At 40.1% G+C, this 17478-nt stretch overlaps 1 protein-coding gene across 1 annotated transcript; it reads right to left on the reverse strand.

Annotated features, from left to right (window-relative positions):
* Positions 1 to 13521: 13521 nt before the first annotated feature.
* On the reverse strand, positions 13522 to 16338 carry RPRM (reprimo, TP53 dependent G2 arrest mediator homolog). Its single transcript, XM_001141560.7, has one exon. It carries the CDS (start codon positions 14752 to 14754, stop codon positions 14425 to 14427), a length of 330 nt encoding a protein of 109 aa, XP_001141560.1. The 5' UTR covers positions 14755 to 16338; the 3' UTR covers positions 13522 to 14424.
* Positions 16339 to 17478: the final 1140 nt, after the last annotated feature.

Genomic DNA, 17478 nt, shown 5'->3' on the forward strand with positions numbered 1-17478 from the left:
GGTATTTTATGAGGGGAGGTGATGGTATCACAATTCTAGACTCTCCCAAGCAACAATTAGGTGTATATCCAAATGAAATTCCAGTTCCCTGGAAGAGGAAAGTTTCAGCAGTATCAGAGGTAGCCCAGTGTGCTGCAGAAGCCAGGACATATGAGTAGACTAGACAAACAAGTGGACTTCAGGTGGAAAAGCTGTGGTTCTCTGGACAAAAGATTGTCCAGGCATCACCTTAAGCACACCAGGTACCTGAAGATCAATCAGATCCCATTAGCTGGTCACCTGGAAGCTACTGTTATGTGCTCTACTTTAGTCAAAATTGACTCAGAAACTGGACAAAAATGAGCCTTTAGGTTGAGGTCTCAGGGCTGAAGATACAGCAGAGCTGAGAAAGTCCTGAGCACCCGTTTTGTATGTTAGCCACATGTTTGGGATCCTCTCCCACCCCATCACTGTGCCTCCAGGTGCCCAGGGGATGTATGACATGGATAAACTACAAGATTCCTTCTAGGAAGCATTTCTCTCTCTGATCAGAGTTTAAGACCACATCGTCTGTTATTTTTAAGTCTAAGTTTGAAGATGATTTATTGTCATTGCAAAGCATATGCTACTTTGTGTTTTATAAATGGAAACTGGGTGAGATGTATCCTTTGAAAGACATTCTTCCGGGCTATGTTTAATCAAACTCTTAGCACTCACAATGTTGTTCTTGGCAAAATTTCAAAATAAAGGCCACTCTGAGGACAGGACATAAAATTATATTATAGCGAGCAGTATTTAAGCAAGATATCAAGATGACAATGCTGATTGCAGTGACTTTGGAATACAGGACTGTAAGGTCACACCATGTTGTAAAATTAGGTCAGAACATTTTTGATAATAAGTTATGTTTAAGGGTGATATCACCTAGAAACAGACAACTCGGGTCTTAGGATTCCATGGTCTTGTTTTATTATGAAATATAAAATATATCATTAAGATATTTAACCAATGCAAGTGTAACATTTTCTTTATTGAAATAAAAAATAATAAAAAGCAGGTGATGTACGAAGAATAATATAAACTGTACAAGAAGTAGATAGTTACATACTGGAAGATGCATATCTACAGTTCTTATGCCAGGGATTAGACATAGGCAACACAGTAGTATGAATTCTAACAGTACTGATTTTGATTCAAAATTAATAAGTGGTCTCCTCCACAGTGGTGAAGTCTATTACCTCCTCTGTTTCCAATTTGATGAACAGGATCAATCAGCATTCAGAAAGGTGATCTTCATGTCTCCACATGTCTGTGTCTACTAAGAATGCCTCTACCACCTGGAGAGGAGTCTAGCCTGAAACATTACTCTTGTTAGAAAAAAATTTCCAACTATTTTTCTTTGGAGGTATGACACAGTATGCAACTACAGTATTGTTGAAAGAGATTTTGGAGTTTCAAGAGCACAGTAGCAAGAACCTCATATCCTTCAGAGCATGGTCTGTGTTCTTTCCAGTTCTGTGCAGATTCTGAAATAGAATGCTAAAATTACAGACTTGGATTCTGTGTTTGTTCTCAAGCCTTGTGATATAAAGGTATTAAGTTTTCTTCCCAAGTAACAATAAAATGTTTCTTTCATTTGATTATCTAGTGTGGCTGGGACTACATCTTGTGCCAGATTAGAAAGAATGATTTATCCATTATCACCTTTTACTCATATAGTAAGGAAACAAAATCCTGTTAAATCCATGAGTCTGTACCTCAAGGATCCTTTTGTTTTGGATAAATAGGTGCCTCTGAGCCAGTTTAATTTTCCTTTAGAGGTAGGGAGCTTAATGTAAGGACTAGTCTTTGAATTTATAGAAAGCTGAGAGGCTATGTCTGCACCTGCTTCAGTTAAATAATCGCAAAGCCATTTTGAGTGTAACTTCTGGACAAATCAATTAGGAATGGCCTGTTTCAAAGTGAGATCAGAAATTTATGATATATATGGCAAAGGTGAAACAAAAGATGATTTTTGCACAATAAGGAAGATGTAAGAAAAAGTCACATGTGAGTGAGAAAGTCTACAGGTCTTGCTACTTCAGTAACGGCCAAAATCTCCTAACTCAGGGTGGGCTTTCTCCAAAGATCCTGAGCAGGCTGCTGCTTGTTTAGATCAGACAGCATAGCCACCTGCCCGGTGCCCGTTCTTTCTTGTTCAAAAGGAAAGAGCCTAGAATTAAAACAAAAATCACAGGATTGAAACTCAAAGATCCAGTCTAACCATCCATCTAATTTTTGTATCTCTGTTGCAATATCTCTTCTGCATGGTCATCCAGTATCAGAGAATTTGTTCTCTCTCAAAGCACTTCATTTCATATTTGTAAAGCTCCAACCATTAGAAAGATCTTGCTTGTTAAGACTTGAATCCTCTGTTTATAGCTGCTTCTACTCACTCTTGCCAGTTTTACTACTTCGGGTTGTACTAAATAAATGTAATCCCCCCTGATTGTGTCAGTTCCTCAGATATTGGTGGACAGCTATCATATTATCCCTGAGGCCTTATTTATTGTTTTCCTCAGTGGTTAATACTGCCAACTCTTTTGATCATTTTTAATCTAACATAGTGTTGGAATCCTTGCTTTCTAGTTTTTTTTTTTTCTTGAATATATCTGAGTTTGTTTACAAGTTTGTAAAAATGCAGTATTAGGCCCAGAACCCATTCTAAGATTGTAATAATCCAAAAACAGAGGGGAGCTGGATCCTTGCTTTCCTCTAATGAGGTTCAGTGCCTCCCTCAGTGCAGATTAAGTTCACTATTTTTGGCATCCTCAAAATTCCATTGACTTTTCTAGAGCTTCTTCTTCAGCAAAACTTCTGCATCTTTTATATTTGTAGTCTGTTGATAAGACACATTTTTCTCATTCTGTACTTGGGCAGTTGTTTTAGACTCAAATACAGGACCTTGTATTTTTCTGGGTTAAGTTTTAGCATATTAAAATCAGACCAGTACTCAGGTCTCCCAGAGTCTTTTTGTATCTAAATGTGGTCAATAAACATATTATCCCTCTGCACTCCAATTTCCTCAGCAATGGGAATGGAGATTACCTCATTCCCATGTGTGTGATCCAGCACATGGAAAGTGCTTAGAATAGGGGAAATTTATAATAAGTGCTCAATAAAAAAATATAACTTTGCAAGCACAGATAGTCCACAAAAAAGTCTTTTAACTATGAGGCATGTTCATTGATATCATGAAATAAACTCCAACATATTCGAATAAAACATTTTAGTCAAAATTATACTATTGGTGGAGTTTAATGAAAATGATTTAAGCAACATGATATATGTGAACATTAGAGACCTTTATAATTAGAGTCCAAACGGAAAATATATATGTTTTAACCTGTATACATTTCCAAGTAAGGGGCTATATAATTGGACAAGTTGAGGCTCATTTTGAATTTCCTCCTAAAATCTACATCCCCACCTCCTAGAGCCATTTGCTACTAGCAGACTCTAGATCTACCAAAATGATCAATTTTTCTGTGTATCCTCTATGTGAAATCATTACCCAAAGCTGTACGGGTGGATCCAAGTTGTTAATGACAAAGCACCATGTGTGTGAGAAAGTTGAAACTGTCCTTACTGTCCATCCTTCACCAAAAGAATTAGCAGAATGGCAGAGAGGAAAATGCTGTTTGTAATATTCTCAGATCTAGATTTACATCTTTAATCTAGATTAGCATAAGAACATTTTACCTGTATGACCTTGGAAAAATTACTAGCCCCTCATTCCCTCCATTTTCTTTTTCATGGGAATGCGATGATGTAACTTCTAGAATTACATCACTCTGAAAACTTTGAACTAACATCCATAAAATACCAAATATGATTAATACTAGCAGTAACTGCAGTCAATCACTTATCTAAATGGATGATGATAAGTATCAACAAGAATTTATTTGATGCTGACCAAGTTTCCATGAACAGAATTTGAAAATTATCCATGTCAACAATACAATCCGATTAGAAGAAAACAGTGAGAGGAGAATCAGAAAATAAGACCATATCGTATGGTGATTTCATGCTTTGGAATCAGTGTGGGAGTAAGATCTTAACATACAAACTTTTCATTTATTAATTGAAAACAGGATAGAAGAAAGTCAGAAGAGTTTATAGAATAGTCTAATATTCCAGCATATAATTTCAATGAAACGCAGGAGTATTAAAACTCTGTAACTTCACTCAATCTTTATTAAGTGACTGTTACGTGCCAGGTAACCTAGACTCTAAGAAGACAGTGCTCTTGGTGGTCATAAAATGTGTCTCACTGCACTCTTTCAGCATCTACGCACTCTTTCTGAACCATGGAATCATAAATTGAAAATATTCTTATCTCAAAAATCATTGAATCATGGAACACTGTTACATTTTCTTTCTTTCTCTACACAGCACATTAAGCATGAAATGGAACTCAACATTAAATTGCCAAGGTTCATCCTTTGAATGGCTTTTTATCTCAGTAGTCCGTGAAGTCTTTGTTTGCTTTGTAGAATGGAAGTATGATTTTGGAGAATTAAAGTACATTGACCAAATGCAAAGAATTCAGTCAAATTTAGTCTCTATACAACACTACTGAGGCACACCATCTCGTATAACATACAGATATGAATTTACTTTAATTTGGAAGTAAATGTTTACAGAAAATCTAAACGAATCTTTCATCACATTCTCCTTTGAAATGGAGAATACTTTTCAATTTTCAATTTTCAAGTTTTCAGTATTATAATTTGGTTCTTTATGTATTGTTATTGTTTAAATAATACATTTGATATTTACCAGAGTTTTTGCTTTGGCATCTCTAAAATTTTCTACTTGTAAACATTCTAAATATTAGAGAATTTTAAAGAACATTTTGAAATAAATCATTATTCATTGAGAAAATATCAAAAATCTTAAATATTTAATTTTTAAAAAGAAAATCCAAGTAGGCTTGGAGACCTCTCCTCAAATACACTAGGGTAGCACACGGTGTACTGGGTCATAGTAAGAACACAATGTTATAAATCACTGTGAAAAGAATTTTGCCACAGTGGTCCAATCTTGAGACTACCAAACACTGACTGAGGAAATTAGTGGTATGGAAAAACTATCGCTGAGTAATAACTGGATAATTAGCTATTGGGTATAAAGCAATCAAGAATTATTCACAAATAAATCATGTCTAGAGGAGAATGGCTTATATTATTAACCATTGGAAGTTATTTGTTTTCATAAAGTTATTCCTGAAAAAGAAATTGTCCAAATATAGGAGGACCATCATGCCAAGAAAAAGAGGATATATTGTCTAAAAATGAGAGTGCTCTTTTATATGTGTACAAGTGTGCCTTAGAGGCCATTAAGTATGTTGCAAACACAGAGATGCTTTACTGAGAACACTGTGCCTCCAGCCTCAGATTCAGGTCTCACAGCTGGAAATTTGTAGAGGAGGTAAGTTTGCCTGTGGTGATGAGCTGCATGAGAAACAAACTCCTACACACCAGTCTTTATGGTTGAGAAATTTTCTCTTCCAACCACACCATCAGCAACCCCATCCCCTCACCTGTTAATAAGAATCAAGAAGTCCACTAATGCAAGTCTCAGAGCGGGAGATGATACTTGCAAAGCAGACAGTCACAGTTAGGAAGGTAATTTTCCTCATCAGAAGTGTGGAACAGGCAAAGCAGCTGCAAACCCAAAGAAATGAACAATGACGGTTCAATTTCCATGCGCATGAGAAAGCTAAGCCAACTCTCTGGGTTAGGATATGAGGAGCAATTTAAAAACAGAATTAGGAATGTTTCCAAGAAAAGTAAATAAAGTATTTCATGTGCTTACTGGGCAGCATTTCCAAGCAAGATGGGTCATGAGAGAGGCTCCATCAAAATAAGTTTGTTAAATCAGTTTGGGTAATGCTGAGTATTTTATCCATCTCATGGAGAGTCACAGAGCTTAACTTTTTAACATAAAATTTACCATTTCATATAAAATCAATATTTAAACTTAGCTAGGTCCAGGGAAGGCAGATGATTTTATTCTCATGAGCAAAGAGAGATGTCAAATGACTGATCCAAATGCCCAAGTGCAAGGTGGTGGCAATACCTGCCCCAGAAATTCAGAGCTATTGTCCAGGGCACTTGGAGCTACATCAACTCAACACAGAGAACCTTGAAAAAAATTATAAAAGTCTTTTTTCTTTTCTCATCCTTGCTGAAATAGTTGATAGAATAAATAGCTTTAAAAGAAATATTAAGAGTCAGAAGACATAGATCCCCTTACCAGCTCCACCATTGACTAGCTGTGTGGAACCGTAGGAAATAACATACTGTCTCTAGGCTTTGGATCCATTGAGCTAGGTGACCATTGTTATAGGTCCTCCAGCAGCCCTCTTGCTTTTTTTGATACTAGAATTCCTTCTCCTATGAGGATGCATGGCCTTGTATCCTCACAGGAGCTACAGAAGATTGGTTTGAATAGAACCAACTCTCCTCCCCCATGTTCTCTCTCCTCTCACCAGAAGGGTGTCACTGGTCATTGACTGAGTACACCCTTCTTCCTGCAGCCACCCAGTCACAGCGGTTTGTTCAGCAATTGACACAAGATGCCAACTGGGCCAGAGTTCTCCCAGGAAAAAAATCTCTTTCTGCTGGGGTTATTAAGTTGATGAGATATGAGTGTGGGCCCAGGGGCATCCATGTATTTTTCTTTTCTTACCATGTGGAGAGAGATTTTCTGAGAGATGGAGAAAGAGTCTGAGTGACACTAGATATCAGCTTCTTTCATGCGTGATGCACCTGTATCCTGGAACTTACAAGTTACATGAATCAATAAATTGTTTTTAATTTAAAATTAGCTTAAGCTAGATTTTTGTTGATTGTAACCCAAAGATTCTTAATTAATAAAGTCCATTCTAGCTTGAACTTTGATGATATTAGGAGACATTAATGTTACTTAAAAGAAGAATGTATCATTTCCTTAGAAAGCTCATCTATGGAATGTAGGGGAGGAAATTTTACTCTTGATCTTCTTAATTATTCAGTCCTTGAAAATTCACAGTGGGGGAAATGAATAAAACACTTGTTCCTGAGCTGAATTTGTAGAAAATTATAAGTAGCCTCGAGATATTCATTTGGAGCACTTTCTTCAGGCCTTCCATATTCATGTTCATCTTGAGTTTGAATATGTAAAGTGGAGCCAGCTTTGCGTATGCTACCTGAAGACATGGGGAAAAGTCAAATTAAATTGTTTGAGTATTTCAGGCCCCATGCTAATTATGGAGAAGGGTAGAGAGTACTTCATTTTCAAGGGGAGAAACCAGGAGAGTGTGTGGCTCACACAGATAGATCCCGAAGGACATGTGCAAACAGATTAAGCAGAAGATAGGATATTAGCACAGAAGGCCCCTTTAAATTCCATGATTCTTTGCACCAAACTTCCAAGGTCTAAGTTAGTACCTAGTGCAGAGTCATGACTATAATAGATACTAAATAATAAATATTTATTGATGATAAAGATAAGAAGGCCTGGCAAGGCCTCTTTCTCCTTTGGATATAAGAAAACTCAGCCAGCGGACAGGATGTTTGCAATCATTCCAAGACTCCACAGAGAAGAAAAGAGAAATAGAGAAGGAATTTACAACCTTCCACATTCTCACAATGTTTAGTCCTCCCTCTCAGCAGTCTTTGATCCTTTTATTAAGCCCTCTAAATGTAAAAGTTTCTAGCCACCATTTTGAGAATTTAGAATCTGCCTGTAAATTTCTAGAGACTTTACTTGATAGGTCCTTTTCGTTTTCATTGACCTTCTTCAAATTTAGGGTCCCAGCTCATTTCTCTTAACTTAGCTTTTAAAGATTTTCAAGCCTATGCAATATATAATCTTTGACTTTTCTTTCTCTTAGGGTTTCAGCTTCTTTCCTTTATGATTCTTAGATTAAGATTAAAGCATATATCTCGAGATACAGATGTATTGTAAGACTCTAAACACTTCAAATAAATCTTCTTTACTGGACATCTTGAGACAATTTACTTGCAACATTTCCTATGCATTGTTTTATTGTAAACAAATAAATAATGTAAAACAAAGAATTGGGGAATGTGGAATGGGCGATGCTCATTTCTAGTCTGTAGTAGAATAAACATGTTTCATGAGTATACAGTAAGGGAAACACTGAGTATGAGAATATGTGTGCATGCATCTGCCTTAATCAATACTACTTAGAATACGAACTACATGATCCTGCTCAATTTGTAGGAAAATAAATAAAGCAAAAGAGACACTCTGGATCCCAGAGGGATTCTTTTTCCAAAGCAATCAGACATCTGGAGTCTTGGTCTGATAAAAATCAATGACTCTTTCAGGGCAGTATATCTTTAGATGTGGGTGTGGGAAGGAGTGCATAATGAAAGAGGAATTGGTGAGGGTACAAGGCAAATATTTAAAAAACTAAAAAAAACTATAACCTTCTCTCTCTGTAATAAAAAATACCAACATGTAGGCTATGGCATAATTATGTGTGTATATTTATATTACTATGAATTCTAGAAATAATAGGAACAATTTCTTATCTTACTCTTGTGGGTAGAGTATATACCTTCCCTTACATGTGTTTGTCTGTGCCAGTGTTTTATGGTTCAAATGGAAAGGAATCATCTCATTTTTTCCAGTAATAAGTAGTAATGTACCATCTATACATGAGTGCTTGAGAAACACTATATAACTCTTTGAATTATGAGGTCATAAAATATTACTATCTAATGGAAACCAGTTTTAAAATGGGATTAGGCAGGGCAGGATTTTTTCCAGCATTATTGCAGATCACTTGACCTTTTTAGTATTGATCATTCTATACCTGCATTTACCCACTCAAGAATACTTCAGCAAGCATGCCCTTAAATATATTTAGAAAATAAAACTATCCATTATCCCTTCAAAATATACATAAATAGTTAAACAAATGAAAATAAGCTTTGTTTATTCTCATTTAGTGTATATTGTTATTTAGGTTAGATGCAAGCCACTGTTTGCAATGTGACTGAGGAATATTTAAAAATACATGCAGGAACATGGATGAAGCTGGAAATCATCATTCTCAGCAAACTAACACAGGAACAGAAAACCAAATAGCACATGTTCTCACTCATAAGTGGGAGTTGAACAATGAGAATATATGGACATAGGGAGGGGAACATCACACACCAGGGCTTGTCGGCGGGTGGGGGGCTAGGGGAGGGATAGCATTAGGAGAAATACCTAATGTAGATGATGGACTGATGGGTGCAGCAAACCACCATGGCAGTACGTGTATACCTATGTAATAAACCTACATGTTCTGCACATGTACCCCAAAACTTAAAAGTATAATAACAAAAAAAAAAAGGGAAAAATACATGTAGTTATCCTTACAACAGTCCTTAGAGGAGCTCTGTCTGGAGTATTTTAAGCTTCTCAAATATAATAATAATCAAAAAATAAGATGTATACATATATATTCAAAGTATGTTACTATGATCACCATAAATGATACATGACTGATAATAATATTATATAATTAATTTTTCTGAAAGTTAATCCTGGACTTTCAAGTCTTTTAAACATTTAAAAGAACACAAAAATATCAGGAAATGAGAACAAAGTGAGATTGGCCGTGGAAACAACTTACTATTGAGCATTTAAATTCAGACATTAGGAAACAATTACTACTGAGGCAGCTGCTTTTAAAACATATCCCATTTGAGCTATTGTGCACAGGTCTACATGGGATTTGACAGGTAGAAAAAATATTTATTGATTCCTGTTTGGAGGATTGCTGCAGACTTGCTGCTTCCACAGGCTTTCAAATTAGGTTTGAGTCTTACAGAACAAACCGAACCCTGGAATCCTTTCCTGTCATTGTAACCCCCAAAGTGAGAAGTAAAATAAGCCAGGGTTAAGGAAGGCTCTAAACTGCATGTGGAACAGGTGCTGTGTGCTATTGCAGAAACTCAAAAGGAAAAATGCTTTAGGGAGAAAAAGTGGATGTTAAAGAGTCTTCAAACACCCTAGTAGTTTCTATAAACAACAGTGCATATTAGTCTGAATGCGTACCTAGAAGAATTGCTTACTCCCCAGTACAATGGGCTTTACTTTCATGGCTTTGTCCTTTGAGAACGCAGAGACCTGGAAATTTAAGGTGCTGGTGAGATCATGCATAATCGATCAGGTTAAAAACTGTCATCTACTCTGGCCTGGCTAGGTGTCTGAAATTTTGCTTTGATTATTGTAAATAACTTATTTCCAGTAGAGGAGCACTTGTCTTTTGTGAGAAAAACATCTACACAAAAGATCAAGACTGGAAAGATAAAATATATTTTTAAGACACGTAATTAAGAGATTTATGAAACATCTTAAGACAGAACATGTTAAACCAATTAATTCAATGGAATCATAGAATTGGAAGGTTCTTTAGAACCCATCTTCCTTATTTTAGGGATCAGGCCATTCAGCTGCTTAGTGACCAGAACCAAAATTTCTAAAATCTCAGCCCAGTGTGTCTTTCCCTTCCTAATTCAGAGTTAGTATAGGAAGACACAGTAGCAGGATTGACTTGCATCCAGTGAGAAGCCAGGATGGCTTGGAAATCAGAAATCATGGACCATCTACCAGGAACTAGTGTGATCTCAGACTTGACAGAGTAGTGTGACCTCTGCTTTCACTTCCTTAAAGCTGTCCAGCACTCAAGCTCTTGCTACATTTTCAGAGAGAGTGGGGAGATTCGTATCAACAATCTTAAGAACACTTATCAACAATTGGTTAAGCTACTTATACAGAGGCCACCCAATTAAGCTAAGAGGTATCACTAGCTGTCTGCCCAGCCTGAGATCCCACTAATCCACCAGCTGTGTTTCATGAAAACTTCTCCCTGCATTTGCTGTATTTCCAGAAGGGCTTCAGGAAATATCAGATAAGTCCCCCTGGGCCATGTCAGATCAAGCAAGCTTTTAGAGGAATCTGTCTCTCTCTCTCAGGGACTCCCACTAATTACTGACCAAATGGTGGACTTCAGTGTGGCATGGTAGAACCTGCCTGTTTGATTATTTATGTATCTAAACTTCTGGTCTCTTAAGGCTGACATTGTTTTCTTAGGTGAAACACAGACAATGGCTTTCAAAACCTTTTTTTCTTAGAGAATGTCTCTGGGAAAGGACCCACACTCCATAAATTCTGAGCAGGATTAAAATGTTTCATTTAAAGCAGTTGTTAGAATGAGGGACAAAGAGAGTCAAAGGCAGAGTGAAAGAGGGAGTGGTGTGGCCCCAGAAAGTGGTTGCTCTGTGGCCATCAGGGAATAGAGAGTGTAAAAAGCTTCTTGCACACATTGCCTCATCTATAAAAACCAGAACTACTTGGCATCTCTCTAAGTAACAAATGGATCTAAGGGCTGGAGAGAAGTGTTGTTGGCAGGAAGTAGTCTCCAGGGCTATGTGCATTGCAGACTGTGCATTTCCCTGTAGTGCATAGATCATAGATTACAAAGCTGTGTTCACATACCTTTTGTATCTAAGGACTACATTTTGCAGGTTTTGGCTTGTTTCATGCACAATTTCTGGGGGTGAGAGAATAAATGTGGATAGTTGAGATAAAGAGAAACTGCATTTTGCTTTTGAGATGCAGGGAAGAGGAAAGAGATGTGAAGAAATATTAAGAGGAACAAGATAGAGAAGATAGAGGTCTTCAACCTTGGCTCCTCTCTCAACTTTCAGGACTTTCAGGACTTTTGTTTTAAATGAAAACCTGTGTTCTATACAATTTAAAATTGACCTGTAGGTTTGACCCCTCCTTCAGCCTCCGCGTGTCTGAAACTCTAAGCATGTGCCCGTACACAGCAGAGTAAAATGCAAGATTTCTACACTCTAGCTGATTTGTTTTTTTATCCCAAATCGAATTCTACCAGAGTACTGGATTCACAGGTGAGCTAATAAATCTTCCAGAAGAAGGGACCCTCAGAGGATGTTGCAGCCACAGCCTGAGTTAAATTTTAAGTGTCTGGTTTGTCCCAGAGAATCCATTGCTCTGCTTTGTGTCTCCCTTTGAAACATGCAGGCAGCAGATTAACTCGGTGCCACAGAAACTGTCTACAAAATAGAACATTGCCATTTCTTGTCCTGTCGGATAGCAAAAGTAAATTGCTTTCCAAGACTGCTGCTGACTACCTATTGACTATCTCTTGTCCCTGCCCCTGCCCAGATACCAAAACAACAAACAAGCAAACAAACCCTTACCTGTTTAAAAGACAGGAACAACAAGCAAAACTTCAAAATCCTCTCTTCTCAATCCTGATATCCATTAGAATTCAAAAAAACATCCTAGGTTGTGATTTCTAACAAGGTTTACTTGAGAGCGAAATGGACACTTAATAGTGGATATGACATTAAAGGCACTCAAAACTTTTGATCCCAATCTTTGAGTCATTAACATTGTTTACACCAGTTGTGCTTCTTTCTGAGTAAATGGAACACTTTATTATTATTTGATTTTAGTTACTCTTATAGCTGCCATTGTGAAGTGTTTGAAATTTTAATTGCTATATAGCATCCTAGTGGATTCTTTATAGTCTTGAAAATATTTAGGATCCTGTCCCAGGCATAAAAATAAACTGCTCAAAACCTTTTGTCAAGTTTATGCTCGAAGCTATTGTATCCCTTGGGTTATTTTCACAGGCACGGTTTTTAGGCGTTTCTTTCTAACACTGTTGAATTTCTGAACCTTAAATGTGTCAACGGCCATCTGTAGTTCTACTCCAAATATCCTTCCCAGTTGGGGTTGTAATACTCATCTCCCACATTCAGGACCTCGGCTAACTCCTCTCAACCCTTTGCCTGGTCTGGGGCATACTAAATTACAAAGAACTGGCTGAATCTTTCAACGTGGTCTTTTTGCTAGAAAAAGTAATATCACAACGACAGTAATGCATCTCATGTTTTAGTAACAACTGTTTACCCTAGGGAGCATTAACGTCACTAACGTCACTGTGTACCTTAGCAGCTACTTTTCCTCGCATTTTATAATTCCCCTTCCCTCCGCCCCCCGGTCCCACCCGTCGGCAGCATCCCAAAGCCGCCTGGCTGACGTTGGTTAGGGTAGAGACGCCCTCCCTAAAGGCTGTCCAAGCCGTCTCTTCCTTTCATTAGCGGTGTAATCCTGTGTTCCCGCCGGAGCCTGGCACGGAAGTGTAATCTTCCCGCGGGGGCCCTCCTGTCGTCTCGCCTACCTGAGAGCTGAGACTAAATGAAATATAAAATATTCACGATAAGAGGAAACAAAGAATGCTGCCTCCAGGACGGCTACTGTGCCTGAGGCTGGGCTCTTTCTCAGTCATCCCAGGGCCTCTCCGTCTGGCCCCACCCTCGCCCCTCCAGGGGATCCACAAGTTGAATCGCAGCTCTCCAGGGTTAATTGCCCTGGCCGGGAGCCAGACTCCTCACCGCCGCCCTGTTCCCCGCTGCTGGGGAGCGCAGAATGACCACCAGGAGGCCAGGAACAAAACGCTTAAATGTTGCATTTATTAAGGAAATGTTAAATAAGAAAAAAACAAAAAGTCAAAACGGTGTCACGGATGTCAAGAGCACTTTTGTGGCGTAAACCGTGCAGTCACGAGCTACGAGTTCTATTCTGGGTCTTTGTCCCAGGGCCAGCAGGAACGCTAGACGCCTCCCAAAAGACCCAGTGGGAAATGCACTAAAAGAAACAACTCACCCCGTTCAAATTCGCAGGCTCCCCCTCCCCCCACCCCTTCTCCCACAATGACAAAACTCTTAACTCCTCAGGCAGGCAAACAGGCCACTGGGGCAGAAAAAGACTTATCAAACATTTGTATTCAAGCAAACAAACACAAAACCTCTTAAAACGGCACGTTACAATCAAAGGTATTTATCGCCTCTCCCCTCCAGGGCAGGGGGGGGGGGAGCAGGAGAAGAGTGGGAGCGCACCCGGACACGGATTTGTGAGACCCCATGAGTCTGCTGCGTGGCTTTTAACAGGTCTCTCTTCCGGTCACAAGGCGATCAGTGCCGCTGGGTCTCTCCCCTGCCCGCCCTCTCCACCTGCCCCCAGAGCTTGGCCCACCTGCGGGTGGAGAAGGGCCTTCGCCCTGTCGGTCTCCCCGCATTCCAAGTAAGTAGCAGCTTCCAAAGTTCTGCGCCCTAATCGCCCTCTTCTTGCCACTTTATGCTGAGTTCAGAGTCTGGGCGCTCTCCTCCGACTGCCAGGCATGAGGACTTTCAGAGGGCGAGGGAGAAACCGGTCGCTTCTTTCCGAAAGGCCGAAGTCGAGAGAAATAATTGACTCCGACAGGTTTGCTTCGCCCAGTCTCTGATAGTGAGGGGCACAGCCGGGCTAGCAAAGTGGGCAGGCGTGGGAGCGGTTGCCGCGGGGGCAGAGGGCGGGTCAGTAGGGCCCCACGACCACCGCCTCCACCTCCTTAGACGGCCTCCGGTCCTTCACGAGGAAGTTGATCATGCCCTCGGACTTGATGAGCAGATTGCAGCCGAGGAAGAAGATGCCGAAGACCACGGTGAGTGAGAGCACGCACATGACCGCGATCTGCACCACGCGCATTATGTACAGGCTGCGCTCGTCCGGGCCTCCCTCCGCGAAGCCGTCGTCGGTCACCACGGACGCCTGGGTGCAGCAGCGCACGGCTCGCTCCAGCGCCTCGCTGCTGTTGGCCAGGAACAGGCCCGCCACGTCGGTCTGGTTGCCCAGGGCCGGATTCATCGCAGGAACGGGCGGGCGCCGCGAGCGGCGCGGGTCCGAGGGGTGGGAAGGCGGCGGCGCTGGAGGAACAGGTGCCGGGCTGAGCGCTCACTCGCAGACTAGCGCGTGCGAGGGCTCCTCGCTCTGCTTTCGAAAGTCCCTGGGCCGTGGGAGTTTCCCAGGAGCCTCTCCGACGCGCGCAGCAGCTAGGCTCTTCTAAACCCGTCCGCTCCAGCCCTGGCGGTGCTCGTTCCCGGCGCTCGCTCGAGGGGGGGCTGTTGGAACTTGGCGGGGCTGGACCAGCCCGGCCGTGGGAGGTGCGGGCCGCGGCGGCTGCAGCGGCGGGGTGGCTGCGCTGAGCAAACAGCGGCCCCTTCCGGCCGCACCGCCGCGCTGCGCGCTGCTCTTGGGAGGTGGAGGAAGCAAAGGGGCGAACCTGGTCTTGCTTTTTATTGCTTGCTTCTTTTGCAAACTCCAAAGGCCAGGCAGAGGTCACTGTACTCTTCTAGCTTGATGGATGATTAAAGAGTTTGTCGGGGGAGGGTGCGGTCAGCTGAAAGTTTCAGAGGAACTGGGACACACGAGCTCTGCGTGTCTTTTGCCTGCTGCCCCCCTGACCTCTGGGCGAATGGAAAGTGGCGATGAATCGCAGGTGCCAGATGGTGCCGGCTGAGGCCACCCGCCCACTGCCTGTGCTTGACTCCGACTCGCCTGCGTTGGATTTCTAGTGGAGTGGAGGTGATCTGAGAATGTTTCTTACAAAGCAATGACTTTGGAAAGACAGAAAGGCATGGAAGAAGGAAGGAAGAAAGGAAGGAAGGAAAGAAAAAAGGAAGGGAGGGAGAAAGAAGAGGTCTACACCCAGCTTCCTTTACAAAAGCGATTGGGAGACAGAGCAAGGCAGGTTTTATCGTGAGGTTTGAGGCCAAGGAAAGCGGGTTAGAGGAAGGAGGAGTTCTTCTGTGGCCCTTGGGTGGAGGTAGTTGCCGGGAGCAGGGTCACCTCTCTGGTAAAGGAGGTGAACAGAGTGACCACTTGCTTGTAATTTTAATTGCAGATGAGTTTTTGGATGTGCTTCCAGCATTTTGTCCGTTGGCAGTAAATCAGTTGTTTAAGGGAATTGCTCATCAACATCCATCACCTAGAACGCTGGCCAAATACTGGGAGCCCTCCCCATTTTCCATAAGCGGATGTATTTCACCCTTAGTCATTTAAACTAAACACAGATGTTTTTATAGGCCTGATTGACGCTTCAGCCATTGTGATTTTGCTGTAGGTTCCAACGAAATTCTATAAACCTGTCAGATTAAGTTTCTTAACTCTGAAAGAATACTGCATGTTCCCGCGCCCCCTTTTCTGTTTTCTTTCCCCTCCCTCCTTTTCCCCATTACTCCCTGCCTTCCTCCCTCTTTCTTTCAGCTGTAACAGCTGGAAACCAGTAACTTGAGCTTCCAATAGAATACATTTACTTTCTATTAAATGTTCTCACCACAAAGAAATGATAAAAATTTGAGATAATGGGTACGCTAATTACTCTGATTTGATCATTCCACATGTATATGTGTATCAAAATATCACTTTGTACCTCATAAATATGTACAGTTGTCAATTAAAAATAAAATAAAACTGAAAAATAGTAGCTGTCTTGCCATTTTCAACTCTACTCTTAATTTCATTCTGTTTGCTTGGTAAATCCTCTTATTTCTGTTTCTTAAAACATCATTTATTCCATCTTCAGAGTGTTCCTTAAATGTTTTTGCGCTGCTTCATGACTATCATAAAATAGAATGAAATGCCCTCTGGTTGAGTTTTCAATTTTTTGATGTTTATGGTATATCAGCTGCAATAAGTTTGATTTTTTAAAATAGCTATTATTATTTTGAGGGGATGTTTAACAGCTGAAAATTCAGGCTTGGGCTTCCACAATTCACTGGCTTATTGTTCTAGTTTCCCGTAATTTAATTAGAACTGAAGAATACCTCACTCTCGACAATTTCTTCTTCGAAGAAATTTATTAATAATTGATTAGTAAGAATTTACTTAAATCTCATCATACAATCAGTCTATCTTAGTTAATGTGGTTAGTCCTTAAGAATAATAAAACGTAATGTATACATGGAAAAAAATTACAACAAATTTAAGGCAATATAAAGTCATCCTGAGATGAATGGTAGAGAAAAGTAATAGAAATTTAGAAAAATAAAAGGTCAGAGAACAGAGGCCCACCTCCAGGGATCAAGTTGTACAGAATTGTGTGTTCAGTAGAAGTTAGGTGTAAGCAAATGGAGAGCCCCTTCTTTATGTGACAAAAACCAAGAGTTAGTTTATAGTACATTTGTAAGATCCAATATGGAAGGATGCTAAAAATGTTAGTTGAATCATTATCAGAATTTGAGTATATTTATTGCTAGGAACAGTGTTGCTGTTTTCATCAGGTCAGTGTTAAAATGATCAAACCTTGGAGTCAGGAGAGGTTTTATATTTAATCAAATCTTTGGGTGGGATCTTTTCTCTCAGGTTTAAGGACTAATTAGTCACAAAATTGTTGACAAGGTAATAGGTATTTCCCCCATCAGCTAGTTCAGCTCTCTGGTTTTGTTCAAGACAATCTTGGAATTGTTTCCCTTATTTTCCCTCCACTCTGATTTCGTTTAATAAAATTACTTAGAACATATAGATGGAAATTAATTATAAACTTAGTCATACAAAAATTATATTTACTATTCATTCATTAATTGACTTAAG

The sequence above is a fragment of the Pan troglodytes genome, chromosome 13, assembly GCF_028858775.2.
Source record: "Pan troglodytes isolate AG18354 chromosome 13, NHGRI_mPanTro3-v2.0_pri, whole genome shotgun sequence".
In the NCBI taxonomy this organism is placed as follows: domain Eukaryota; kingdom Metazoa; phylum Chordata; class Mammalia; order Primates; family Hominidae; genus Pan; species Pan troglodytes.